General features: G+C 43.5%; 1 protein-coding gene across 1 annotated transcript in view; it reads right to left on the minus strand.

Annotated features, from left to right (window-relative positions):
• LOC130592798 (ras GTPase-activating protein 1-like) overlaps window positions 1–27,367 on the minus strand; it is a 131,718-nt gene that overhangs the window by 83,367 nt on the left and 20,984 nt on the right. The window contains exons 3-5 of the mRNA XM_057397372.1: window positions 18,033–18,182; window positions 6,730–6,865; window positions 5,702–5,772 (exon numbers count right to left, since the gene is read on the minus strand). Of these exons, the coding sequence (XP_057253355.1) occupies window positions 5,702–5,772; window positions 6,730–6,865; window positions 18,033–18,182 (357 nt within the window). The remainder of the gene's footprint in view (window positions 1–5,701; window positions 5,773–6,729; window positions 6,866–18,032; window positions 18,183–27,367) is intronic.

Genomic DNA, 27,367 nt, shown 5'->3' on the forward strand with positions numbered 1-27,367 from the left:
GTCCATGTGGCAAAAGTATATATCGAGTGCACCAATATCATATGCCAACACCCTGGTGATAATGAGCTGAAGGGACATGGAAGCACCAAATATGGATGGATTGGCCAGCTAACTCAGAACATGAAGAGAATCTTGCTTCCTCCCTACAGGCCTGCATCTCAGCTGTGGAGAAACTGTCCCAACAGTTGTCCCAGACGCCAAATAAGGATAGGACTTCCTTACTCATACTGACCAATGTTTTGACTATTAACAGTCAGCTTTTCTGTTCAAGGGAGAGGGTTACCAGTGGCACACAGCACATGCCACCCTGCGGTTCTATCTGCATGAAATGGGATGGTAAACCTACCTGGAGACTAGAAGCTAGATTACAGGAACTGCAAGAAAAAACAACAACCAAAAGGCATCCATCAAGGAAAATCACTGCTCTAGTATCTGTTGGTGTTTAGTTGCTGGCTGTGGTTAAACCACAATCTCAAGGTCATATGAAAACTTTTCACTGGAGAACAGGGGGACTTCTTGATCAAGTCAGATGATGCATCAGGGATATAGGCAATAGCTATGAGGTACTGAAGCTCATCAACTACTAGTTCAATCCATAAATAGATAACAATTTTCTATGGAACATCTCTCATCTGAGAGTATTATGATGGTTGCATCCACTCCAAGTGAAAAGCACTTTGGCTCACGCATCACAGACAAGTAGGCCTGACTGAAATCAACCCTTCTGTGCAAACCTTGAGAATTGTGCTAGGCCATATCTTCTCAGGAATCAAGTAGTTTAGGCCATGCGTTATCATGAGATAAAAGTAGCAGCCTAAGATGGGACCAGACAAAACTGCCACAGCTGGACATACATCAAAATAAGGTTTGCCTATAAGTCAATCACTTCACACTAAATATGTGTAGTTCCCAGACACAGGCCCATTGAGGTCTCCTGTAAAGCAGCAGGCTGCACAGCTGTGACACACCCCACCCCTCCCCCCCCCTTGAGAAGACATGCCTTGCAAGGTTGAGAAACCCCCTTACTTAGCATCTGATATCTATAATGAAGTAAGCAACATTTTACAATAGAATGATAAAACCATTTGGGTTGGAAGGGACTTTAAAACCTCATCTAGTTCCAGCTCCCCTACCATGGGCAGGGACACCTTCCACTACACCAGGCTGCTCAAAGCCCCATCTAACCTGGGCTTGAACATTTTCACAGATGGGGCAGCCACAACTTCCCTGGGCAAATTGTTCCAATGATTCACAATAGTCCTGATCAAAGGACCTTAAGATCATCTAGTTCCAATCCCCCTGCCATGGGAAGGGACACCTAACCCTAGACCATGTCACCCAAGGCTCTGTCCAACCTGGCCTTGAACACTGCTAGGGATGGAGCGTTCACAAACTCCTTGGGCAACCTGTTCCATTGCCTTACCACCCTCACAGAACTACTTCTTTATATCAAACCTGAACTTCCCGTGCCCTAGTTTGAAGCCATTACCCCTTGTTCTATCACTACAATCCCTGATAAAGAGTCCTTCTCCAGCATCCTTGTAGGCACCCTTCAGATACTGGAAAGTTGCTATGAGGTCTCCACGCAGCCTTCTCTTCTCCAGGCTGAACAGCCCCAACTTTCTCAACCTGTCTTCAGACAGGAGGTGCTTCAGCCCCCTTAACATCCTCATGGCCGTCCTCTGGACTTTCCTGTTTGTTGTCCACTGGACACTGCTGTTTGTTGTTAAACTGTTCTTATCTCAATCTGTGGGGTTTACATTCTTTTGACTCTCCTCCCTATCCCTCCCAGGGAGGGAAGAAAAGGGGGTGTGAGCAAGCAACTGCCTGGTACTGAGTTACCAGCTGGGCTTAAACCACAATAGATGGTCATGAGAGCATCTATACCCCACCCTCCACAGACTTCATTGAATTTGCTAGCTGATTTCACCCCAAATTAAATCCCCTTGAAGTACACACCAGACTTCCTCATCTTCACAGACTGTTTAATTTGTTCAAAGGCTTGTTGTTCCTCAGGGCCCCAAGTGAAATCGTTCTTCTTCAGGGTCACATGATAGAGAGGGCTTACAATCAGACTGTAGTTTGGGATGTGCATTCTCAAGAACCACACAACACTTAAGAAAGCTTGTGTTTCTTTCTTATTAGTTGGTGGAGACATTGCTGTAATTTTTTTTTATCACATCTGTGGGGTCTGACAATGTCCATCCCTACATGTTATTCCCAAAAAATTATCTCCTGTGCAGGTCCCTTAACCTTATTCTATCTAATGGCAAAACCGGCTTTCACGAGGATTTGGATTTTTATTCCCTTTCTCAAAAAATTTCTCATCTGTATCACCCCACACGATAATGTTGTCAATGTGTTGCAGGTGTTCAGTTCACAGAAAATAAAAAGAAGGATGAGAAGAGTGTATTGATTTTATGTAGCAAGGTCTTGGTAGCAGGGGGGTGGACAGGGTTGGCTGAGCCAATCAATGACTGTGGTAGCACATGTGTGATAACGTGTAAGAAAGGGAAAAAAAAATGTGGGGCAACAGAACCAAAAAAAGAGATGAGTTAGAATATGTGAGAGAAATAGCTCTGCAGACACCAAGTTCAGTGAAGGAGGGGGAGGAGGTGCTCCAGATGCTGGAACACCCTGGTGAAGACCATGGAGACACAGGCTGTCCCCCTGAAGCCCATGGAGGTTAACAGTGAAGCAGATAACCACCCGAAGCCTGTGGGGGACCCCACAACAGAGCAGGTGGATATGCCTGAAGGAGGCTGTGACCACATGGAGTGCCTGCACTGAAAAAGGTTTTCGGGCAGGACCTGTGACCCTGTGGGGGACCAACTGGAGCAGTCTGGTACTGAAGGACCGTACCCTGTGGAAAGGATCCATGCTGGAACAAGTTCATGGAGGGCAGTCTCCTGTGGGTGGGCCCCACAGTGAAGCAAGAGGAAGGAGCAGCAGAGACAATGTGTGATGAACTGACTGCAATCCCCATTCCCCATCCCCCTGAGCTGCTGGGGGGGGGGGCAGTACCTAGAGAATTTGAGAGAAGAATGGAGGGATGGGGAGAAGGTGTTTTTAGATTTGTTCTTATTCCTCATTATCCTGCTCTGGTGTTAAATGGTAAGAAGTTAAATTAATTTCCCCAAGGCAAGTTTGTTTCACCCATGACTCTAATTGGTGAATGACCTCCCTGTCCTTATCTCAACCCATGAGCCTTTCATCATAGTTTCTCCCCTCTGTCCAGCTGAGAAGTGGGAGTGATAAGAGCATCCAGAGAGGCAAGTCAATAACTTCTAAAAATATTAAGAATACACATTTAAAAGTTTATTTGTTCAATACAGAGTCTTTACAAAAGGGGAAAGGCAAAAGGAAAGGGAATCATTCTTGCTCCATTTCAAGGACGGATGTTTTAAGCACAAGCAACAGAATGAGTGACAGAACATTAAAGGCAAAGTTGGGTTGTTTTTTTTCCTTATTTCAAGGAAGAAATTGGTCGGGAAGCTATGGACCAGGTTAGAAAAGCTAAGGCCCAGTTAGAATTAAATCTGGCAAGGGATGTGAAAGATAACAGGAAAAGATTCTGTAATTACATTGCAAATAAAAGACAGACTAGGGACAACATGGGCCCTCTCTGGAACCTATCAGGAGGACAGGAGGACTGGCTACTCTGGATTTGGAGAAGGCTGAGGTTCCTAATGACTTCCTTGCTTCCGTTTCACCAGCAAGTGCTATGACCCCCCCACGCAAGTCTTGGAAGGCAAATGCAGGAACTGTGAGAATGAAGACCTTAGGCCCCCTGTGGGAGAGAATTTGGTTTGAGACCATCTTAAGAACCTGAATGAGCACAAGGCCATGGGACCTGATGAAATCCATCCGCGGGTCCTGAAGGAGCTGGTCAATGAAGTTCTGATTATCTATCATATTTGAAAAATTATGCCATTCAGGTGAAGTTCCCAATGACTGGAAAAAGGGAAATATAACCCTATTTTTAAGAAGGGGAAAATGGATGACCCAGGGAACTACAGACCAGTCAGTCTCACCTCTGTGCCTGGCAAAATCATGGAGCAGATTCTCCTGGAAGGCATGCTAAAGGCACATAAAAAACAATGAGGTGCTTGGTGACAGCCAACATGGCTTCACTAAAGGGAAATCCTGCCTGACCAATTTGGTGGCCTTCTGTGATGGGGCTACGGAACTGATGGACAGGGGTAGAGCAGGTGACGTCATCTACCTGGACTTGTACAAAGTGTTTGACACTGTCCTGCATGACATCCTTGTCTCTAAATTGGAGAGACATTAATTTGATAGGTGGACCACTCAGTGTATAAAGAACTGGCTGGATGGCTGCACGCAAAGAGTTGTAGTCAACAGCTCAATGCCCAGTTGGAAAACAGTAACAAGCTGTGTCCCTCAGGGATTGGCGTTAGGACCGCTCTTGTTCAACAAGAACAGTGGGATTGAGTGCGCCCTTAGCAAATTTGCCAACAACACTAACTTATGTGGTTAGGTTGATACACTGGAGGGAAGGAATGCCATCCAGAAGGACCTTGACATGCTTGTGGGGTGGGCTGATGCCAGTCTTATGAAGTTCAACCAAGCCAAGCGCAAGGTCCTAAACCTGGGTCAGGGCAATCCCAGGCACAGCTACAGGTGGGGTGGAGAAGCGATTCAGAGCAGTCCTGCACAGAAGGACTTGGGGTGTTGATCGATGAGAAAATGAACATGAGCTGGCAGTGTGTGCTCACAGCCTGGAAAGCCAACTGTATCCTGGGCTGCATCAAAAGAAGTGTGACCAGCAGGTCAAAAGAGGTGATCCTGCCCCTCTACTCTGCTCTCGTGAGACCTCACTTGGAGTACTGTGCACAGTTCTGGTGTCCTCAACATAAAAAGGACATGGAACAGTTAGAACAAGTCCAGAGGAGTGCCACAAGGATGATCAGGGGGCTGGAGCACCTCCCATATGAAGACAGGCTGAGAAAATTGGGCTAAGGGGTAATGGGTTCAAACTTAAACAGGGGAAGTTCAGATTTAGATATAAGGAAGAAGTTCTTTACTGTGAGGGTGGTGAGGCACTGGATTGGGTTGCCTAAGGAAGATGTGAATGCTCCATCCGTGGCTTTGTTCAAGGCCAGGTTGGACAGAGCCTTGGACAACCTGGTTTAGTGTGAGGTGTCTCTGCCCATGGCAGGGGGGTTGGAACTAGATGATCTTAAGGTCCCTTCCAACCCTAACTGTTCTACGATTCTGTGATTCTAAGACACTAAAAATACTATTCTTCATTTTATCAGAGTAAATTTTCACATTCTCTTTCTAGTGGTCAAGATAGGTTTTGCTTGAACTGTTTATCTGTTACTAGCTACTTCTGTAGGCAAATCCAGAGCCAATGTACTTCAAACCCTCACAAGACATTTTCATATAGAATTCTTTCATGCATAAACTTACATTTTTCTCAAAGTGGGAAAGCCTTTGAAATTAGTAATGTTCTACTTCTAGAATAAGTTTCATAGTTCTAGCCATTAAACATAACTCTTCTTACAATTAATACAAACAGTATACCCAAAATAAAAAATTTATTGCTATATCGGGGGGGGGGGGGGGAGGGCGGCAGGGAAAAAAATGCAAGCATAGTGAACATATACTAAAATAATTAGTTTTTAGAAATACTCCAAGAATTTCACAACTGCTTCTACCTCTTATTAAAACATACCTTATTTCATCAGTTTCTGGCACTTTGGTGTAAGGTAGAATTGCTCGAACTCTTCTTCTATCCTCCACAGGCTACAATTTTAGAGAAGAGTACATAGATATTAATTTTACTTTCACTTTAGTTTAGACTTCCTCCCCCCAGCATTATGCTATTCTGAGGCAAAAAACTGGTAATAGTCATTGTATCCCTTTGCTATTTTTAAGTTTTCAAAGGGTCAAAAAAAAGCAAGAGCTGGAAATGCTTAATTCCTGAAGTTATCTACAAAAGCTCTCATTCTGTTTCTAGCCTTCTGACATTATCTATCACATTTTCTCCAAAAATCAAATTGCCAATAATGTCATTCCCATGAAAGAGTACTTTAGAACTTTCTTCTATTTAGTGGAAATTTATGAAAGTTTAGCATTCAGGAACATTTTTATTGGGGGGGGGAGGGCGGGCGGTTTGTTTGAGTTTTGTTTTGTTTTGGCTTTTTTCTGGGCTTTTGGGGGGTTTTTGGGGGGGGGTTTGTTGGGATTTTTTGTTAGTTTGTTTTAATTACTGATACTGTCTTAAGGATGGTCAAATGAAAGAAACCCAGCTTTCAGTAGCTTTGGTTATTTCCAGGATGCTTATTTTGAAATCTTTGCTAAAAAATAGTAATATTATTTTGAAACATGTTATTAAGTCAGTATAAAACTATAGGGCTAACTACATTACAATGGTGATCTTTACTAGCCAAGAACCACACATTTTCTGGTTTATCTCAGTTTACATACAATGTTATTACTATATTTGGAGACAACTGCAGTACCTGGTATATAGCTTTCTCATTAGAGATTTTCATTAAAAAAAAAAACATTTTTTTAATATTACTTTCTATCAGCAACAACATGCTTATATATTCCTTATATTTCACCATATACTGAGACAGCTCTAGAATTAGTGGAAGATGTCTACAATGCTTTTTTCATCGAAAACTATGAAAATCAAATGCAAGATTAATGACGTTAATATTTAAGTAAATTACAATTAAAAAATTTACTACTTGCCTCTGGAGGTGCTACTGGAAAGAATAGTTTTTCCCCCTTTAGCAAACAAGACACATGACTGTAATAACCAATTAAGTCCGAGAGAGATGCAAAGCGACGTCCACCAATGTAATAGTCTCCGCACATGGCAATAATCCTATTAATAAAGAAAAGGAAGCTTGACAGAAGAAAATCTTTTGCAACAAAACATTTGTGTGTTATTTTGTTGGGCTTGTGATTTTTTTTATATAAAGGATAATGTTGAGTTTTTAAAGCAGGCTATGTTCAACAAAATACAATATTACAAACTCACTCGTATACACACACCCTCTCCCCTTAACTAATGAATAAATATTTGAAGACTGCAAAGAGATGTAGTTTAGAAAAAAGTAAGCAGATTTGCTAGAACTAGATGAAATTAAACACAAAAATGTAATTACCAGCATCCTGGACAAATTACATACTACATTAATACTTCTATCATACAGCACACAGCTTATATGCTAGGCCTGTATAAACTTGGCAAAGTATCAATACATATTAATAATAAATACTTGCATTTAATTATGCAGGGCAGAATACTGAAATACCTTCAAAAATTACTTTTCTACAATTTGTCTGGTATCCATGCTAAAAATAAGAAAGAACTTTTTAATAATAATGTACTCAATTTTAAAGCCTGCTAATAAATAGGAAAAATGCTTAAAAAAAAAAAAAGCATTTCAATAGTTCAACACAAAATGAAATTCTTAGAAAACTGCCCATCTTAATAACTTATGTAGTTGGGGGGGGTGTAAGTTTGCATTGGGGTTGGGCTTTTTTTCAGGGTGGTGGTGCATATTTTAGTCCTCAGATTTGTGAACGCACTTTCTCATACAAACAAAAAGGTAAATACCATGTCTGTTCATATTTCTATGCAACACAAGTTCTGAAAATAGTTAGAAATAATTGATTAAGATAAGAGAGTTAACATTTTGTCCTGGGTTCAGAAGTAGCAATCATTTTTATGATACCTCAGTTACCAGCCTGTTCGTATCACAACCAGTGGAGTTTACAATATTTTGATTCCTCCATCCCTCCGGGAGTGGGTGAAGGAAGAAGGGGGGGGAGTGAGCAAACGGCTGCATGGTTCTGAGTTACCAGCTGGGCTTACACCATGACAGTTCTTTCTGGCGCCCAATGTGGGGCATGAAGGGTTGAGATAACGACAGATCTGACCTGAGTGCGTCTAATCATATTTGTGATAAGCATTAATTGTTTCAGATTAATAGTCACTCGCCAAAATGCTGATTTATGTGCTCTCAGAGTTGTTGTGCTTGGTCTCACAGTTTCAGCATGTCATACCTTACTTACAGCTGGTATTTGCTGTTGCAGTGTTTATCGGCTGGGGGACCAGGGATAAGGTTACTGTTTCACTGTACTTCATGGTAATGACTTGTAATACAGCAGACTTTAGAGAAGAGATTCAGAGCAGCCATGTGGAGAAGGACTTGGGGTGTTGATCGATGAGAAAATGAACATGAGAGGGCAGCGTGCGCTTGCAGCCCAGAAAGCCAACCATATCCTGGGCTGCATCAAAATGAGCATGACCAGCAGTTTGAATGAGGTGATCCTGCCCCTCTACTCTGCTCTTGTGAGACCTCACTTGGAGTACTGTGTACAGTTCTGGTGTCCTCAACATAAAAAGGACATGGAACTGTTGGAACAAGTCCAGAGGAGAGCCACGAGGATGATCAGGGGACTGGAGCACCTCCCGTATGAAGATAGGCTGAGAAAGTTGGGGCTGTTCAGCCTGGAGGAAAGAAGGCTGCGTGGAGACCTCATAGCAGCCTTCCAGAATCTGAAGGTGACCTAGAAGGATGCTGGGGAGGAACTCGTCATTAGGGACTGTAGTGATAGGACAAGGGGTAATGGGTTAAAACTTAAACAGGGGAAGTTTAGATTGGATATAAGAAAGAAATTCTTTACTGTAAGGATGGTGAGGCACCGGAATGGGCTGCCCAGAGAGGTTGTGAATGCTCCATCCCTGGCGGTGTTCAAGGCCAGGTTAGACAAGGCCTTGGGTGACATGGTTTAGTGTGAGGTGTCCCTGCCAATGGCAAGGGGGTTGGAACTAGATGATCTTAAGGTCCTTTCCAACCCTAACTATTCTATGATTATATGATTCTATGATTCTAGACTCATTGATCATGAAACTTGGCTGGTATGTGTTCTCAGAGTGGTCACCACCTCTATACTTTGGGAGACATATAATGGAATTTTTTAAAAATTACACATCTTTCTTTTTCCTTTTTCTGGAGGGTCAGTCTATGGAGGAGATATTCCCTCACACCCTCTGCTCCCCCACTAAGCTATTTACACTGGGAGTAGATTCTGGAAAAGTTGAAGATATTGAATATCCTTTCAGTGCCCTTGAAATCAATCTCCTACTTTTACTGAGAACCAGTTTGTCTCTGTTTTGCCTATGGCGTGACCACCCTGAGAATGCCCGATCTTGTACGATTGCAGAAGCTAATCAGGGTCCTCCAGCTTGGGTCTTGCTGAGGTTAAACAATGATATAGGAGGACCACCAGTAGATTTTCCCTGAGGCTGGACAGTCATGAGTGGCAGGGTGTGTGTGACAGTATGGGCAAGTATCGAGTCCACTGGGTCCCCATAGTGCTTTGGAAGCATCAGAGATGGAAGGCAGCTGTATGGAGTTCTCTGTAACAAGCTGCAGAGACTGCTGAAGGAGAAGGTGAATCAAGTCAGTTTGGAGGAATGAAAGCCATCCAGCTGGCCTTGGACATTGCTGAATGAGAAAAGTGGCCAGTACTTTATTTCCATACAGACTCATGGATGGCAGCAAATGCCCTGTGGGGATGGTTGCAGCAATCGAAGCAGAGCAACTGGCAACTCAGAGATAAACCCATCTGGGCTGCTGCACTGTGGCAAGATATCGCTGCCCAGGTGCAGAACCTGGTGGTGAAGGTATGTCACATAAAGGCTCATGTACCCAAGAGTTGGGGCAATGAGGAACACCAGAACAACCAACAAGTGAATAAAGCTGCTAAGATTGAAGTGGCTCAGATGGATTTAGATTGGCAAGGTAAAGGTGAATTATTTTTAATCCGGTGGGCCCATGACACTTCAGGCCATCAGGGCAGAGATGCAACATATAGATGGGCTTGTGACAGAGGGGTGGACTTAAGAATAAACATTATTGCCCTGGTTCTCCACGAATGTGAAACGTGCTGCAATTACACAAGACAAGCAGTTAAAGCCTCTCTGGTATGGAGGACGATGGCTGAAGTACAAATATGGGGAGGCCTGGCAGATCGACTCCCACTGACCTACCAAGGCAAGAGCCATATGCTTACTATGGTGGAAGCAACCACTGGATGGCTGGAAACATATGCTGTGCCGGACGCCACTGCCAGAAACACTATCCTGGCCCTTGAGAAACAAGTCCTGTGGTGACATGGCACCCCAGAGAGAATTGAGTTAGACAATGGGACTCATTTCTGGAACAACCTTAGAGACACTTGGGCCAAAGAGCATGGCATTGAGTAGGTACATCACATCCCCTACCATGCACCAGCCTCTGGGAAAATCGAACAGTACAATGGGCTGTTAAAAACTACACTGAGAGCAATGGGTGGTGGGACTTTCAAACATTGGGATACACATTTACCAAAAGCCACCTGGTTGGTCAACACTAGAGGATCTGCCAACAGGGCTGCCCAGCCCAGTCAGAACTTTTCCATACTGTAGAAGTAGATAAAGTTCCTGTGCTGCACATAAAGAATTTTCTGGGGAAGGCAGTCTGGGTTATTCCTGCTTCAGGTAAAGGCAAACCCACTCGTGGGACTGCTTTTGCTCAGGGACCTGGATATTAACTGGTTGGTAATGTCAGAAGATGGGGAAGTCTGATGTCGACCTCAAGGGGATTTGATTTTAAGGGAAACAGCCAATGAACTCAATTGTATGCTGTTGCCTGCTATGTAGCACTTTTATAGCCCATCAGCCAGATGTCTTCAGGTAACCAGAGACTGACCCCGACTTCCCTACGAACATCACCCAGCAAAGAATGAAACCAGATGAGCTCAGCAGTGACAAGTTCAGCGGTGTCATCAGCAAGCAACAATCCAACACTACACACGATCTCTCCTGCCCTTAAACACTGTTACAAGGGATGGAACCTGACATTCCAGACTGGATGAACTCAGCAACTTTATAGGGATTGGTACATGGACTAATGGACCATGGACTAACATCTCTCCTGGTGTGTGTAGGGGGGGGGGGGGGAGTGTAGGTGTGTGCATATATATATATATGAAACAAAAGTGATGGCATATTGAAAAATGTGGGATCTGAGTATGACGTGAATGGTATGGAATAAGGGGCAGATACTGTCCTGGGTTCAGCAGTAGCAGACATTTTTCTCCTTCTTAGTAGCTGGTGCATTGCTGTGCTTTTGACTTTAGGCCTGGGAACAGCTCTGATAACATGGATGTTTTTAGTTGTTACTCAGTAATGTTTACTCTGACCAAGGACTTTCTGAGTGCTCTGCCAGGGAGGAGGGGAAGCCAGGAGGAAGCAGAGACAGGACAACTGACCCAAACTAGCCAAAGAGGTATTCCATACCACAGCACATAAACTGGGTTTTTTTACTCGGAAGGTGCAGATCGCTGCTCGGGTTGGGCTGGGTATCGGTTGGTGGGTGGTGAGCAATTGTATTCCCTCCCCTTGTTATTCCCCTTATCATTATTATTATTGGTAGTAGTAGTAGTAGTTTTGTGTTATACCTTATTTACTGGACTGTTCTTATCTCAACCTGTGGGAGTTATATTCTTTCAATTATCTTCCCATCACTCCAGGAGGAGTGGGAGGAAAAAATGGGGAAGTGAGCAAGTGGCTATGTGGTTTTGAGTTGCTGGCTGGCTTAAACCTCAACACAGTTTTTAAAACATCTGTATTACACAATTTGTAAAAGGAAAAAAGTACAAAGGTTGAACCAATATTTTTAACCAGACAGTCCAAAGAAACAATCATTTATGTAAACTGAGGGCATCAAGATGACCTGAATTTTTCCTGCAATGCCGAAGTTGGATAGCAGTCCTGAGTAATAACACTGCTTTAAAAATGTGAAGACCTATCTGGAAAAGCAACTTGGAGAACTGAGAAAACACAGTGGGACTGAACTTTTCCTTTAGTCATACATGTTGGAACTAGATGATCTTAAGGTCCTTTCCAACCCTAACTATTCTATGATTCTATGATTAAAAAAAGTGAACAAGACATTTGATATACTTAAAGACTATAATTTTTTGGTAAAAATTACGAAATCAACTGCTTTATGAAACCTGCAGAATGCTAAAACCAGTTTCCAATAAATTATGTAGTAAATTGGAAAAACATAATTTACACTATGTACATAAATTGCCATGTCTTTTAAATACCTATAGGGATGGTGACTCAACCATTTCCCTGGGCAGTCTGTTCTAATGATTAACAACCCTTTTAGCAAAGACATTTTTCCTAATATCCAATCAAAACCTCCCCTCGTGCAACTTGAGGCCTTTTCCTCTTGTCCTATCACTTGCTACTTGGGAAAAGAGACTGACATCCACCTTGCTACAAATCCTTTCAGGAAGTTGTAGAGTGCAAGGTCTCTCCTCAGATGCCTTTCCTCCAGGCTAAACAACCCCAGATCCCTCAGTCACTCCTCATAAGACTTGTTCTCTAGACCCTCCACCAGCTTCATTGCTCTTTTTTGGACATGTTCCAGCACCTCAATGTCTTTCTTGTAGTGAGTGGCTCAAAACTGAACATGGTATTTGAGGTGCAGTCTCACTCATGCCAAGTACAAGTCACTTTCCTAGCCCTGCTGGCCACACTATTTCTGATACAAACCAGGATGCTATTGGCCTTCTTAGCTACCTGGACACACTGTTGGCTCATATTCAGCCAGCTGTTAACCAACACCCCCAGGTCCTTTTCTGCCAGGCAGCTTTCCAGCCAGTCTTTATAGAATCATAGAATGATTTCAGTTGATAAAGACCTTAAAGATCATCTAGTTCCAACCCCCATGGCATAGGCAGGGACATCTTTCATTACATCAGGTTGCTCAAAGCCCCATCCAACCTGGACTTGAACACTTCCAGGGACAGGCCACCTACAGCTTCTCTGGGCAACCTGTTCCAATGTCACACCACCCTCACAGTGAAGAATTTTTTCCCAGTATCTAATCTACATCTACCCTCTTTCAGCTTAAAGCCATTCCCCCTTGTACTATCACCACATGCCCTTGTAAAAACTCCCTCTCCAGATTTCTTGTAGGCCCATTTTAGGTATTGGAAGGCTACTATAATGTCTCCCCAGAGCCTTCTTGTCTCTAGACTGAACAAGCCCAACTTTCAGCCTGTCTGCATAGGAGAGGTGCTCCAGCCTTCTGATAATCTTTGTGGTGCTCCTCTGGACTTGCTCCAACAGGTTCACGTCAAGTCCTTCCCCAAAACTGTAGCATTGCACAGGGTTGCTTTGGCCCAAGTGCAGGACCCAGCTCTTAGCCTTGTTGAACTTCATACCATTGGCCACAGCCCATCGATCCAGCCTATCCAGATCCTTCTGCAGAGCCTTCCTTCCCTCCAGCAAATCAAAACTCCTGCACCAACTTGGTGTCACCTGCAAAAAGTGCACTCAATCCCCTTAACTAGATCATTGATAAAGATATTAACCAGAACTGGCCCAAATACTGACCCCTGGGGAACACCATTTGTGACTGGCTGCCAACTGGATTTAACTCCATTCACCACAAGTCTTTGGACTCAGCCATACAGACAGTTTTTTAACCAGCAAAGAGTACACTTATCCATGCCATAAGCAGCCAGTTTCTTCAAGAGAATGCTGTGGGAAATGGTGTCAAAGGCTTTACTAAAGTCCAAGTAGACATCATCCACAGCCTCTCCCTCATCCACTGAGCAGGTCACCTTGTCATATAAGGATATCAGGTTAGTTAAGCAAGACCTGCCTTTCATAAACCCATGCTGACTGGGCCTCATCACCTGGTTATCCTGTACCTGCTGTGTGATGGCACTCAAGATGAACTGCTCCATAACCTTCCCCAGCACAGAGGTCAGAGTGACAGGCCTGTAGTTTTCAAGATACTCCTGGCCCTTCATGTATATGTGCGTAAAATTTGCTAACCTCCAGTCAACTGGGATCTCCCCAGTTAGCTAGGACAGCTGATAATCAATTGAAAGTTGCTTGGTGAGCACTTCTGCCAAAGAAGGAAGTCTTATTACATAACTTCAAAAAGTGCAGTTGAAGAATATATAACATCATTGATCAGTGAAGATAAAAATATACAATAAAAATCAAGAAATTGAGATAAACTATTAGTAAACAAATCAAATTTCACTTAAAGAAAAACAACATCTAACATCATGATACATCTTCTGGAAAAGGAATAAAAATTATCTTAAAGCTATTTCTAAACAAATTACAGGACAAAAGGTTAAACATGTCTGACTAAATATTTATTTAGCATTCTACTTCTTTGCAAAGCTTCTGAACAATTAAAAATAAAAAGAGCATATTTTATAATTGTAGTTGTTTTCTTAGGATCAGGTTTGTGACCATCTTCAGAACCTGAATGAGCACAAGGCCATGGGACCTGATGAAATCCATCCGTGGGTCCTGAAGGAGCTGGCGAATGAAGCTGCCATTGTCCATCATATTTGAAAAATTATGGCATTCAGGTAAAGTTCCCAGTGACTGGAAAAAGGGAAATAAAACCCCCATTTTCAAGAAGGGAAAAATGGAAGACCAAGGGAACTACAGACCAGTCAGTCTCACCTCTGTGCCTGGCAAAATCATGGAGCAGATTCTCCTGGAAGGCATGCTAAGGCACATGAAAAACAACAAGGTGCTTGGGGACAGCCAACATGGTTTCACTAAAGGGAAATCCTTCCTGACCAATTTGGTGTCCTTCTATGATGGAGCTAAGGAAATGATGGACAGGGGTAGAGCAGGTGACATCATCTACCTGGCCTTGTACAAAGCGTTCAAAGCTGTCCCATACAACATCCTTGTCTCTAAACTGGAGAGACATTAATTTTATAGATGGACCACTCAGTGAATAAAGAACTGGCTGGATGGTGGTACACAAAGAGTTGTAGTCCACAGCTCAGTGTCCAATTGGAGACCCGTAAGGAGTAGTGTCACTCAGGGATCGGTGTTGGGACCGGTCTTGTTCAACATCTTTGTCGCTGACAGTGGGATTGAGTGCACCCTCAGCAACTTTGCCAATGACACCAAGCTGTGTGGTTCAGTTGATATGCTGGAGGGAAGGGATGCCATCCAGAGGGACTGTGACATGCTTAAGAAGTGGGCCAATACCAATTTCATGAAGTTCAACCAAGCCAAGTGCAAGGTCCTACACCTCGGTTGGTGCAATCCCAGAAACAGCTACAGGTTGGGCAGAGAAGAATCATAAAGTAGTTAAGGTTGGAAAGGACCATAGTATCATCTAGTTCCAACCCCCCTGCCATGGGCAGGGACACCACTGTCCTGGTTTCAGCTGAAGCAGTTATTTTCCTCCTTCCTAGTAGCTGATGCAGTGCTGTGATTTTGACTTTAGTCTGAGAATAATGCTGACATCACACAGATGATTTTATTTGCTGCTAAGTAATGCTTACTCTGATCAAGGACTTCCTCAGTCTCATGCTCTGCCAGGGAGGAGGGGCACAGGAAGCTGGGAGGAAGCAGAGACAGGACACCTGCCCCAAACTAGCCAAAGGGGTATTCCACACCACAGCACATCATTCCCAGTATATAAACTGGGGGGAGTTACCCAGAAGGCCCAGATCTCTGCTTGGGTCTGGCTGGGTGTTGGTTGGCGGATGGCAAGCAATTGTATTGTGCATTACTTGTGTTTATTGTTTTCATTTCCTTTTCCCCTTTTAGTTTTATATTCTCTCCCCTTGCTATTTCCCTTATCATTATTATTGGTGGTAGTAGTAGTAGTTTTGTATGGTACCGTTCTTCTCTCAACCCACTGGATTTACATTCTTTCAATTCTCCTCTCAATCCCTCGGGGGGGGTGGGGGGGGATCGGGAAGACGGGGGGAGTGAGTGAGCAGTTGTGTGGTTCTGAGTTATCAGCTGGCCAAAGAAGCTGTGAATGCTCCATCCCTGGCAGTGTTCAAGGCCAGGTTGGGCAGTCTTGGGCAACATGGTATAGTGTGTTGTGTCCCTGCCCACGGCAGGGGATTGGAACTAGATAATCTTAAGGTCCTTTCCAACCCTAACTATTCAATGATTCTATAATTCTATGATTCTTGGACTTTTGTTCTATTTTTCTTTAATAGGTCAGTATTCTGACACATTCCTGCTTTAAAAATCTCCCTTCTTAGTTGTTTAAACTATATTTCTTCCAAACAGATGTGTAAAACGCATACTAAGATCAATCTTCAGAGATAAAATTTGAAGTTTTTAAGCACATAGCACTGTAAGTGAAGTCAGAAAATAATATAACTTTAAAGATCTAGCCTAGATCTCTTGGAATATTTTCTACCAGATTACTAATAAAATTAATGGTAAATTATTTAGAGGTTAGGTTTCTAAATGAAATTTCACATTTTATTATTAAATCAAGCTCAAATGAAACCTTTCTTCAGAACAGATGGGACTAGTAAACACAAAGACTTGTGCAATCACAGAAAATTCTGAAGGACAAGATGAAAAGATAAAGATTTTCCTTCCCAGTATTTATATCACTCAGCAGCTCAGCAAAAAACATACTATAACAGCCAAAAAGAATTTTGTTTTAATGGACTCATACACTATCTGTAATCATATACTGCACCAGTGTATATCCATATCCAACACGAGGAACAGGGATCTGAAGAATTTCCACCTAAAATATTGGTGTTTTAGTTAAACAGAAATATGTGCTGAAAAGTTAATAAAAAATATATCACTTTTAGGCAACAAAATATCATCAAGATTGTTGACCAATGGAAATTTCACCCCTTTTTGGAAGACAAAGAACAAACTTCAGTGAAAGTGACAATTCTAGTCTGTGGAACCCAGTGGACATATCCTTGTATTTGGCTGAAATAACTTCAAGACTGCCATTCTTGTGGCTGAAAAATGTTTCAGTGTAGCATCTGCCCTTCTAATAACAAAAACAGTCCACAGTCAACAAATGAAGCCAAAAGCATGTCTGTTCTATGAAGACCAGTATCAGCAAACAAATTAGTTTCCTTTGAATAGTTCTCTCTTCACATATTTAATGGATCCAAGAAGGAAAGATTCTTGAAAATTTGAAAAGATAAGGAACCCTTTCTTAGTCTTTAACGGTTTCCCACTTTCTGAGATGCCAGAAACATATTTATCTTGGACATGAACCAACATTCAACACCTGATTAGTTATAATAACAAGAAGTTATTAGAAAAATAAGACTCTTAAAAACAGCACTTGAAAAGCAAGTATTAACATAATTTAATTTTCTCCTACTGCTACATGGTAACCAGTTCCCAAACAAGAATCAGAATAGCCAAGAAGCATGAATTGTTAGTTCAGACAACATGATGTAAATATGAGCATGCTATTTCTGCTTGCTTTGCAAGTAAATTTACTTTCAGTTTATTTCTTGTTATCTAGATAGCAAGTTTTTTATTGCTGAAGATTCATTTGAGATCCTATATTGTGAAGATAAACATTACACTGCAGCACACTACTTGCTGACTAACATTCAAGTGCTTCCCAGAACATCTCTCGTTTACACTAAATGAAAATAAATTAATGTATACAACTTGCCAATGGTAAAATAATCTAAGTTTATAAAGGCCTATTTGTATTTAGAATGAATTGTAACACATACGGAAAACTGATTCCAGCAAATCCTCATATTATTAAAACATAAATTCTTTGTTTCTCCTTATTTCTTTCTTATAAAGGAAGCACCCAGATTTGCTATGACTGACATTCAAGTATGCCCTGTGAGCTGCAACAACTGAGGAACAGACTCAAAACAATCTCCTCAGATTACTAATAAGAAAGAAGCCTGCATGTTATTGTAAATTTAGTCAAAACAGATTTAAACAAGCTTCTCTATTCTGATTTTGTTGGTTTCCTCACATTTTCATTCTTTAGCCTGTAAAAAAATTTTTAAGTAGCATGGTTTAAAACAATTAAGCCCTAGTAAAGAGCTATTACATGGATAAAACAGAAAAAAAATCCATTTATAAAACAACTGTTTTCTATACTGTACTAAGTTCTAAAACCACAAATAAACAGGTTAGAGTGCTTTAAAATAAAACATTTAATTCTCACCTAAAATGATTGACATTTGTTTTACTAAGGAATGAAAGAACAAATGAACCCGGTCTCCGATCACTCTCTCGAATAAGGTAACTTCCAGGTGTTCCCGCTTGCCTAAGACGCTCTTCTGCAATTGCTCTGTCAAGTTTTCCATGATACCACCTAAAACAAAAATGTAACAATGGGTATCCTTAGAATTTAAGGCTTCTGTTTATTCTCACAGAACAGACCTGTGAAACTAATGAAAGTTCTCAGTTAAAACTGATGTAATTCCAAAACTTTGTTTCAAATAAAGTTATCAGAATTTTAGATGTGCTACCTCTCTCAAATTACTTTTTTCCAATACACAGAATTTTTAAAGATTCATAGTTTCAGATAACCCAAACAACTCACAGAGGAAGAAAGCAAACTGAACCACCCAAAGGGGACAAAGACTCTCTATAACCAGGTTTTTCTTTCCTCCCCAATTTGCTCATTTTCAGTAAAAAAGCAGAAGCAGAAGTAACTGATATAACTCATGTTGTTGTATTTTAAACCTCCTCAGGCTTCAATTCAGGCTATAACCCCTTTCGCAGATGGTAAACGGGTCACAGTATGAAAACATACACCTAAACAAAATGACAGCAGTCACCAAATCATATTTCAGACAAAAAATGTCTTCCCAAATCCATCACACAACCTATTAAAACCAAATACAAATGCTCAGCAACTCACAAACTGTAAATATGACAAAAGAACACTTCACTTTAAGGGAAAAGTTAGACTCCTCATTCAAACATTCATTACCCTTACTTCAATTTTACTTTCTTTAAAAAACTCTAAATTAACCTCTTTCTACACCAATCAAAAGGGAAGGAGCAGCGCTGGATGGAAAGACTCAAGCCAAGCTTCAATTGGGTTTGCATGGCAAAGTTTTGGTGGCAAGGGGGTGCGAGAAACAGGTTTGCTGGCAGGATCTGTGACCCAGTGGGGGACCCATGGTGGAGCAATTTGTTCCTGAAGGATTGCACCCTGTGGAAGTGTTCGGTCTACTCCGGATTTATATACCCAGTATGGATCTTCACAAGATCCAGTGCCTCTGCTCCTGCCAGGCACTTCCCAAGGAAGGGGCCAGGCTAAGGGCCCTGGTCTCTTCTGGTTGGTTCAGTATTGCAAGGGTATCCTGTCTGTGATGCCAATTTTTAAGGCTGTGACCTGAAAGGAGTTGCTTAGGATGACCTCCCTCCCCTTGGGATCAACAACTAAGTTTGTGATACCCTTGTACTGAACTAAGGTGAAACACCACCAATCAACTAGTTTTATGATTTATTAATACAAAATACAAGGCATGTGGTTAGATACAACAACTCAATGAAGATTATTTTAACTGGATAAGCAAGTCCTGTGCCACATGTTTTTACTTGGAGCTAGTCAATATTCAATAAAAAAGAGAGGGAAGAGAGAGGGAGAGGACGAGAAGTATCACCACCAGTGGATCCAGAGATATCTTGTTGGTCCTCTTCACATAGGGTATTGGTGGTGGGAGCTCACCCTCTAACCTGAGCCCTGCTCTTTTATGTTCATGTTCTTTAGGGTATTATCCATAATTTGCATATGAAGCATAGAGAGGCATTACTATGATAATGATGAGTGAAGTTTAGTGAACGCATGCACAGTTCCAAAGTTGGGGTTCTGCAAGAGTCTTCCGGGTGGTCGTTGTCCCTCAAATTGTGGTGTCTGCTATTTGACTCCATCCTTTGAGTCTGCTCGAGTTAGGCATTTTTTGCCAGTCCTGTGGAAGCTTATCAGCTGTGAACAAGGGGGTCAGAACAATCCTGCCTACACAGTATCAAGAGCTAAAATCCTTGCTGGTCGCATTGTTTGTGATAACTCTTGCAAGGCCTCCTATGGTCAAATGCAAATGGTGTCTGAGACCAAGTTTCCTGTTCTTACTCTACCACCTGCTTAGTAGGGAATGTAAGCAGTGATTGAGACAAAGTCAATATCCAAGGTTTCACACCAAGTTGGACAGGACCTTGAGCAACCTGGTCTAGTAAAAAGTGTCCCCAGCCATGGGAGGGGGTTGGAAATAAAGGATCTTAAGGTCCTTTACAACCCAAACCATTCTACAAATCTGCTTTCACAAATGTAAATGGATTTCACTGTCAGAGTGTTGTACGGTAACTTGTGAAAGCATGAAGGTTAATTTTCAAAGGGGATACAAAATTTCTGACAAAAAGCACATTCTAGGGGGAAGACTATGAAGGCCCTAATTTCCTGTATTGGTCCATGAGGTCACTCATTAAGACAAAAGAGACAGCGAAGTCTTTGCAGGACCAGCATAACTGTAGTTGAGTATTTGCTCCTGTAAATACTTCAATATAAAGGCATCTAAGCAGTAAAATACCTTTAAATTTATTCAGAGAATCACAGAACGATAGAATAGTTAGGGTTCGAAAGGACATTAAGATCATCTAGTTCCAACCACGCTGCCATGGGCAGGGACACCTCACACTAAGTCATGTCACCCAAGGCTCTGTCCAATATAGCCTTGAACACCGCCAGGGATGGAGCATTCACAACTTCCCTGGGCATCCCATTCCAGTGCCTCAACACCCTTACAGTAAAGAACTTCCTCCATATATCCAATCTAAACTTCTGTTAAAGCTTTAACCCACTACGCCTTGTCCTATCACTACAGTCCATAATGACGAGTTCCTCTCCAGCATCCTTCAAGGCCGCCTTCAGATTCTGGAAGGCTGCTATGAGGTCGCCATGCAGCCTTCTCTTCTCCAGGCTGAACAGCCCCACATTTCTCAGCCTGTCTTCATATGGGAGGTACTCCAGTCCCCTGATGATCCTTCTGGCCCTCCTCTGGACTTGTTCCAACAGTTCCATGTCCTTTTTATGCTGAAAACACCAGAACTGTACACAATACTCCAAGTGAGGTCTCACAAGAGCAATGAACATGGGCAGGATCACCACCTTCAACCTGCTATTCAAACTCCTCTTGATGCAGCCCAGGATACAGTTGGCTTTCCGGGCTGCAAGCACACAAACCCAGGGAATTATAGACCATACAGTCTCACCTCTATGCCTGGCAAAATCTTTGAGCAGATTCTCCTGGAAGGCATGCTAAGGCACATGAAAAACAACAAGGTGCTTGGTGACAGCAAGCATGGCTTCACTAAGGGGAAATCCTGCCTGACCAATTTGGTGGCCTTCTAGGATGGGGCTACAGAACTGATGGACAGGGGTAGAGCAGTTGATGTCATCTAGCTGGACTTGTGCAAAGCGTTTGACACTGTCCCACATTACATGCTTCCCTCTAAATTGGAGAGACATCAATTTGATAGATGGACAACTTGGTGGATAAAGAACTGTCTGGATGGCTGCATGCAAAGAGTTGTGGTCAATGGCTCAATGACCAGTAATGAGCAGTGTCCCTCAGGGATCGGTGCTGGGACCGGTCTTGTTCAACATCTTTGTTGCTGACATGGACAGTGGGATTGAGTGTGCCCTCAGCAAGTTTGCCGATGACACCAAGCTGTGCGGTTCGGTTGATATGCTGGAGGGAAGGGAGGCCATCCAGAGGGACTGTGACATGCTTTACTGTAAGGGTGGTGAGGCACTGGAATGGGTTGCCCAGGGAAGTTGTGAATGCTCCATCCCTGGCAGTGTTCAATGCCAGGTTAGACAGAGCCTTGGGTGACATGGTTTAGTGTGAGGTGACCCTGCCCATGGCAGGGGGCTTGGAATTGGATGATCTTAAGGTCCTTTCCAACCCTAACTATTCTTCCAGTCATCCAGGCATTCTAGAACTCATCATGGACTGGCCAGAGGGCAAAGATTTTGGAATGTCACCAAAGGAGGAAGCAATGCATGCTGAAGAGGCCCCGCCATATAATAAACTGTCAGAAAGTGAAAAACAGTATGTCTTGTTTACTGATGGGTCTTGCCATATTGTGGGAAAGCATCGGAGATGGAAGGCAGCTGTATGGAGTCCTGGACGACAAGCTGCAGAAACTGCTGAAGGAGAAGGTGAATCGAGTCAGTTTGCCGAGGTGAAAGCCATTCAGCTGGCCTTGGACACTGCTGAATGAAAAAAGTGGCCAGTACTTTATCTCCATACGGACTCATGAATGGTGGCAAATGCCCTGTGGGGGTGGCTGCAGCAGTGGAAGCAGAGCAACTGGCAATGCAGAGGTAAATCCATCTGGGCTGCTGCACTGTGGAAAGATATCACTGCCCAGGTGCAGAACCTGGTGGTGAAGGTACGTCATGCAGATGCTCATGTACCCAAGAGTCGGGCCACTGAGGAGCACCAGAAAAACCAACAGGAGGATAAAGCTGCTAAGATTGAAGTTGCTCAGATGGACTTAGATTAGCAACATAAAGGTGAATTATTTTTGGCCCAGTGGGCCCATGACGCTTCAGGCCATCAGGGCAGAGATGCAACATATAGATGGGCCTGTCATCGAGGAGTGGATTTAACAATGGACACTATTGCCCACATTATTCATGAGTGTGAAACATGTGCCCCACGCCACTATTCAGAACACTATCCTGGGCCTTGAGAAACAGATGCTGAGGCAACACGGCACCCCAGAGAGAATTGAGTCAGACAATTGGACTCATTACCGAAACAACCTTAAAGACACTTGGGCCAAAGAGCATGGCATTGAGTAGGTATATCACATCCCCTACTATGCACCAGCCTCTGGGAAAATCGAACGGTACAACGGGCTATTAAAAACTACACTGAGAGCAAGGGGTGAGGGAACTTTCACACACTGGGATACACACCAAAGGCCACCTGGCTGGTCAATACCAGACGATCTGCCAACAGGGCTGGCCCAGCCCAGTCAGAACTTTTACATATTGTAGAAGGGGACAAAGTTCACGTGGTGCACATGAAGAATTTGCTGGGGAATATAGTCTGGGTTATTCCTGCTTCAGGTAAAGGCAAATCCACTCGTGGCATTACTTTTGCTTAGAGACCTGGATATACTTGGTGGGTAAAGCAGGAAGATGAGGAAGTTCTATGTGTACCTCAAGGGGATTTGATTTTAGGGGAAAACAGCCAATGAACTCAATTGTATGCTGTTGCCTGCTATGCAATACTTTTATAGTCCATCAACTAGATGTCTTCAGGTCACCAGCAACTAGCCCTGACTTCCCTCCAGCCATCATCCCAACAGAATATGAATGTTGATAGAACCAGAAGAGTCTTGTGGTAAAGGAACGATCAGCATCAGCAGGCAACAATCCATCACTGCACACAGCCTCTCCTGCCCTGAAAGACTGTTACAAGAGATGGAACCCTACATGATGGACCAAATGGACGCAGCAGTATCATAGGGATTGGTCCATGCACTGAGAAATGATCTCTTTCTCTGTGTGTGTGTATGTATATATGTAAGAGCAATGGTATATTGAAAATCTGGGATCTGAGCATGACATGAATGGTATGGAATAAGGGGTGGATACTGTCCTGGGTTTAGCAGTAGCAGTCATTTTTTTCTCCTTCTTAGTAGCTGGTGCAGCGCTGTGTTTTTGACTTTCGTCCTGGGAACAGCGCTGATAACACAGATGTTTAGCCTGACCAAGGACTTTGTGAGTCTCATGCTCTGCCAGGGAGGAGGGGAAGCTGGAAGGAAGCAGCGATAGGGCACCCAACCCAAACTAACCAAAGAGGTATTCCGTACCACAGCATGTCATGCCCAGGATGTAACTGGGAGTTACCCAGAAGGGCACTCACTGTTCGGTCGGGCTCATTTTGGTGGGTGGTTTCATATTCTCTTCCCTTGTTATTTCTCTTATCATTATTATTATTGCTGGTAGCAGTAGTGATTTGTGTTATACCTTAGTTACAGGACTGTTCTTATCTCAACCCATGGGAGTTACATTCTTTCGATTCTCCTCCCCATCCCTCCGGGAGTGGGAGGAAGGGAAGAAAGGGGAGGGGGGGAAGTAGACTGCGTGGCTGACTTGCCGACAGGGTTTAAACCTCAACAGTGTGCATGCCGAGTGCTCTACAAGTTACCTGGAAGGGCAAGACCACTGCTCAGGTCAGGCTGGGTATCGGTTGGTGGGTGGTGAGCGGTTGTATTCTCTTCCCTTGTTATTTCCCTTATCATTATTATTATCGGTGGCAGCAGTAGTGATTTGTGTTATACCTTAGTTACTGGACTGTTCTTATCTCAACCCATGGGAGTTACATGCTTTCGATTTTCCTCCCCATCCCTCCAGGAGCAGGGGGAGGAAGCAAGCAGCTGTGTGGTTCCGAGTTGCCTGCTGGGCTTAAACCACAACGCCTGCGGCATCAATAGTAGGTCTAGTCCTGTTCAAACATCTTCATTAATGATCTGGATGGTGGTGCAGAGCATACCCTCATCAAGTTTGTAGATGACACAATACTGGGAGGAGCTGACACACCAGAAGGTCAGGCTGCCATCCAGAAGGACCTCGACTGGATGGAGAAATGGGCTGATAGGAACCTCATGCAGTTCAAGAAGGGGAAGTGCAAAATCCTGCACCTGGGGAAAAATAACCCCAGGCACCAGTAAACATGCTGGGTGCTTGGCAACTGGAAAGTAGCTTTGCAGAAAAGGACCTGAGCATCCTGGTGGACACCAAGTTGAACATGAGCCAGCAACATGCCCTTGCCACATAGAAGGTTAATGGTATCCTGGGCTGCATTAGGAGAAGTGTTGTCAGAAGGTTGGGAAAGGTGATCCTTCCCATCTACTCAGCACTGGTGAGGCCACACCTGGAGCCCTGTGTCCAGTTTTGGGGCTCCCCAGTACAGGAAAGACACAGATATACTAGTAAGGGTACAGGAAAGTGCCACAAAAATGAAGAAGGGACCAGAGCATGTCTCCTATGAGGAAAGGCTGAGAAAGCTGGGATTGTGTAGCCAAGAAAAGGCTTGGAGGGGAAATCTCATCAACATATATAAATACCTGTGTTAAAGAAAAGTCTTTGCCCTGGGTTTCCCACAGCACAGTCTCAGACATCCGATTCTTAGAAAAATCATGTAATAACTGAGTGGTACAGGAATAGGAGCAGTTTGAGTTGGGTGACTCCATGGAGCGACCCAGAACAAAGAAATACCTGGGGTTTTATACCCTTACAGTCTATGCACCTGACCATCAGATGCTGTTCACAAACCTTGCACAAGTCTCTTGGTCCAAGACTGAATTTTGATCTGGGGTCTCCTCATCCATCATTGGTTTTTTTGTGGTCTTGAGTCAGGCCGTAAATACCTTATCTCTCTGACTGTTGCTCCTTGCTAAAGACGCATCTCCTTTACCTTCCAATTAGCATTGGCCTTGAGGCTTTTATTTACATAAGCACAGGTTACTGTAGCCTAAGGCTCCGCCGACTTTGGGTACCCATACTAAATAACTAATGCTAAGCAAGACCATGCAATCAGAACAACTCAGTTAAAGGAATTCAGCTAACTAAACTTAATTCACAATACCTACAGGGAGGGCACAAAGACAACAGAGCCAGGCTCTTTTCAGTCCTGCCCAGTGACAGGACAAGATGCAATGGGCACTATCTGACACACAAGAAGTGCTGAATGAACATAAGGAAATGACATTTTTTTTCCTAACTGTGTGTGACCAAGCACTGGACACAGATTGTCCAGAAATGTTGTAGCCCTAACATGTCAATATTTCCCCTCAGTTTTCAATGCAACACAAATATATTCTTTCACATGGAGATGCCTTCAAGATTTATAGCAAAATTACCCACTCCTAGAAAAACACTGGGTTTAGCTACCAAAAGAAAAAAATGTTGTAGAACCCTGGACTTGCTACCTCTGACAGATGCATCTGATGAAACTATAAATTCACACTACACTGAGAAAAAACATTTTTATTTTCACTCAAGCCACACTTAATATTTCCCTACCCAGTTATCTATCTTTAACTGTTTCTGCAATAAAAGGAGGGCCAAAAGAGAAGCTCCATCCTCTGCTGGATATAAGGGGAAACCTAGTGACCGAGTGTCGTGGTTTAAACCCAGTCAGGTAATTTGTTCGCTCACTTCCCCCCTTTCTTGCCCTCCCCCTGCTCCCGGAGGGACGGAGAGGAGAATCGAAAAGAATGCAACTCCCACGGGTTGAGATAAGAACAGTTTAGTAACTAAGGTATAACACAGATCACTACTGCTACCATCAATGATAATAATGATAAAGGAAATAACAAGGGAAGAGAATACAACACCTCACCACCAGCTGACTGATAACTCGCCCCCCCCCCAGCCCGACCAAGCACCGACCGATACCTCCTCCAACCTTGCAGTCTCTCAGCCCTTCCGGCTAACTCCCAGTTACCTCCTGGGCATGACGTGCTGTGGTATGGAATACCTCTTTGGTCAGTTTGGGTCAGGTGTCCTGTCTCTGCTTCCTCCCGGCTTCCCCTCCTCCCTGGCAGAGTATGAGGCTCACAAAGTCCTTGGCCAAACCAAAACATCCTTGTTATCAGCTCTGTTCCCGAGCTGAAATTCAAAACACTGCACTACACCAGCTACCAAGAAGGAGAAAAATGACTGCTACTGCTGAACCCAGGACATTATCCACCCCTTATTCCATACCATTCACGTCATGCTCAGATCCCACATTTTCAATATACCATCACTCTTATCTCAGAGCACTCTTATCTTACTGCATGGACCAGTCCCGATAAAGCTGCTGAGTCCATCTGGTCCATGATGTCAGGCTCCACCTCTTGTAAGTCTTCCAGAGCAGGAGAGACTGTGTGCAGTGTTCATACTTGTGAATAACCTGGGCAATAGTGTCCATTGCTAAGTCCACCCCTCGATCAGGAGTCCATCTCTATGTTGCATCTCTGCTCTGATGGCCTGAAGTGCCATGGGCCCACCAGGCTCAAAATAATTCACTGTCCCCTTAAGCAGTTTCTGCAGCTTGCTGCTGTGGACTCCATACAGCTGCCTTCCATCTCCAATGCTTCCAAAGCACTGGAGGGGCCCAGTGGACTAGATACTTGCCCATACTGTCCCACACACCCTGCCACTCATGACTGTCCAGCCTTGGGGAAAACCTCTTGGTCCCCCTATATTGTCGTCTAACCCCAGACAAGACCCAAACCTGACTCTGCTTAACTTCTGAGATCAGACAAAATGGTTGTGGGTAGAACACAGCCTGTGTGTGTGCCAACATGCTGATCCCCATCACAATCAGCAGGCAGGTCCCAAGGATACCCAAAGGCCATTCAAAACCTTCAGAACTCTCAGTTGATGCTGCTGTACTTGTCACTGGGGCTGGTGTAGCTGCTGTGCTTGCCGGCTCTCCCACCACCAGCTTCTCTGAGTCCAGCTCTTCCTCCTCTGCCTTG

This window comes from Pezoporus wallicus, unplaced genomic scaffold (assembly GCF_028554395.1).
Source record: "Pezoporus wallicus isolate ANWC-B61680 ecotype Strahan unplaced genomic scaffold, APGP_CSIRO_Pwel_v1 contig_7669, whole genome shotgun sequence".
Classification (NCBI taxonomy): Eukaryota; Metazoa; Chordata; class Aves; order Psittaciformes; family Psittacidae; genus Pezoporus; species Pezoporus wallicus.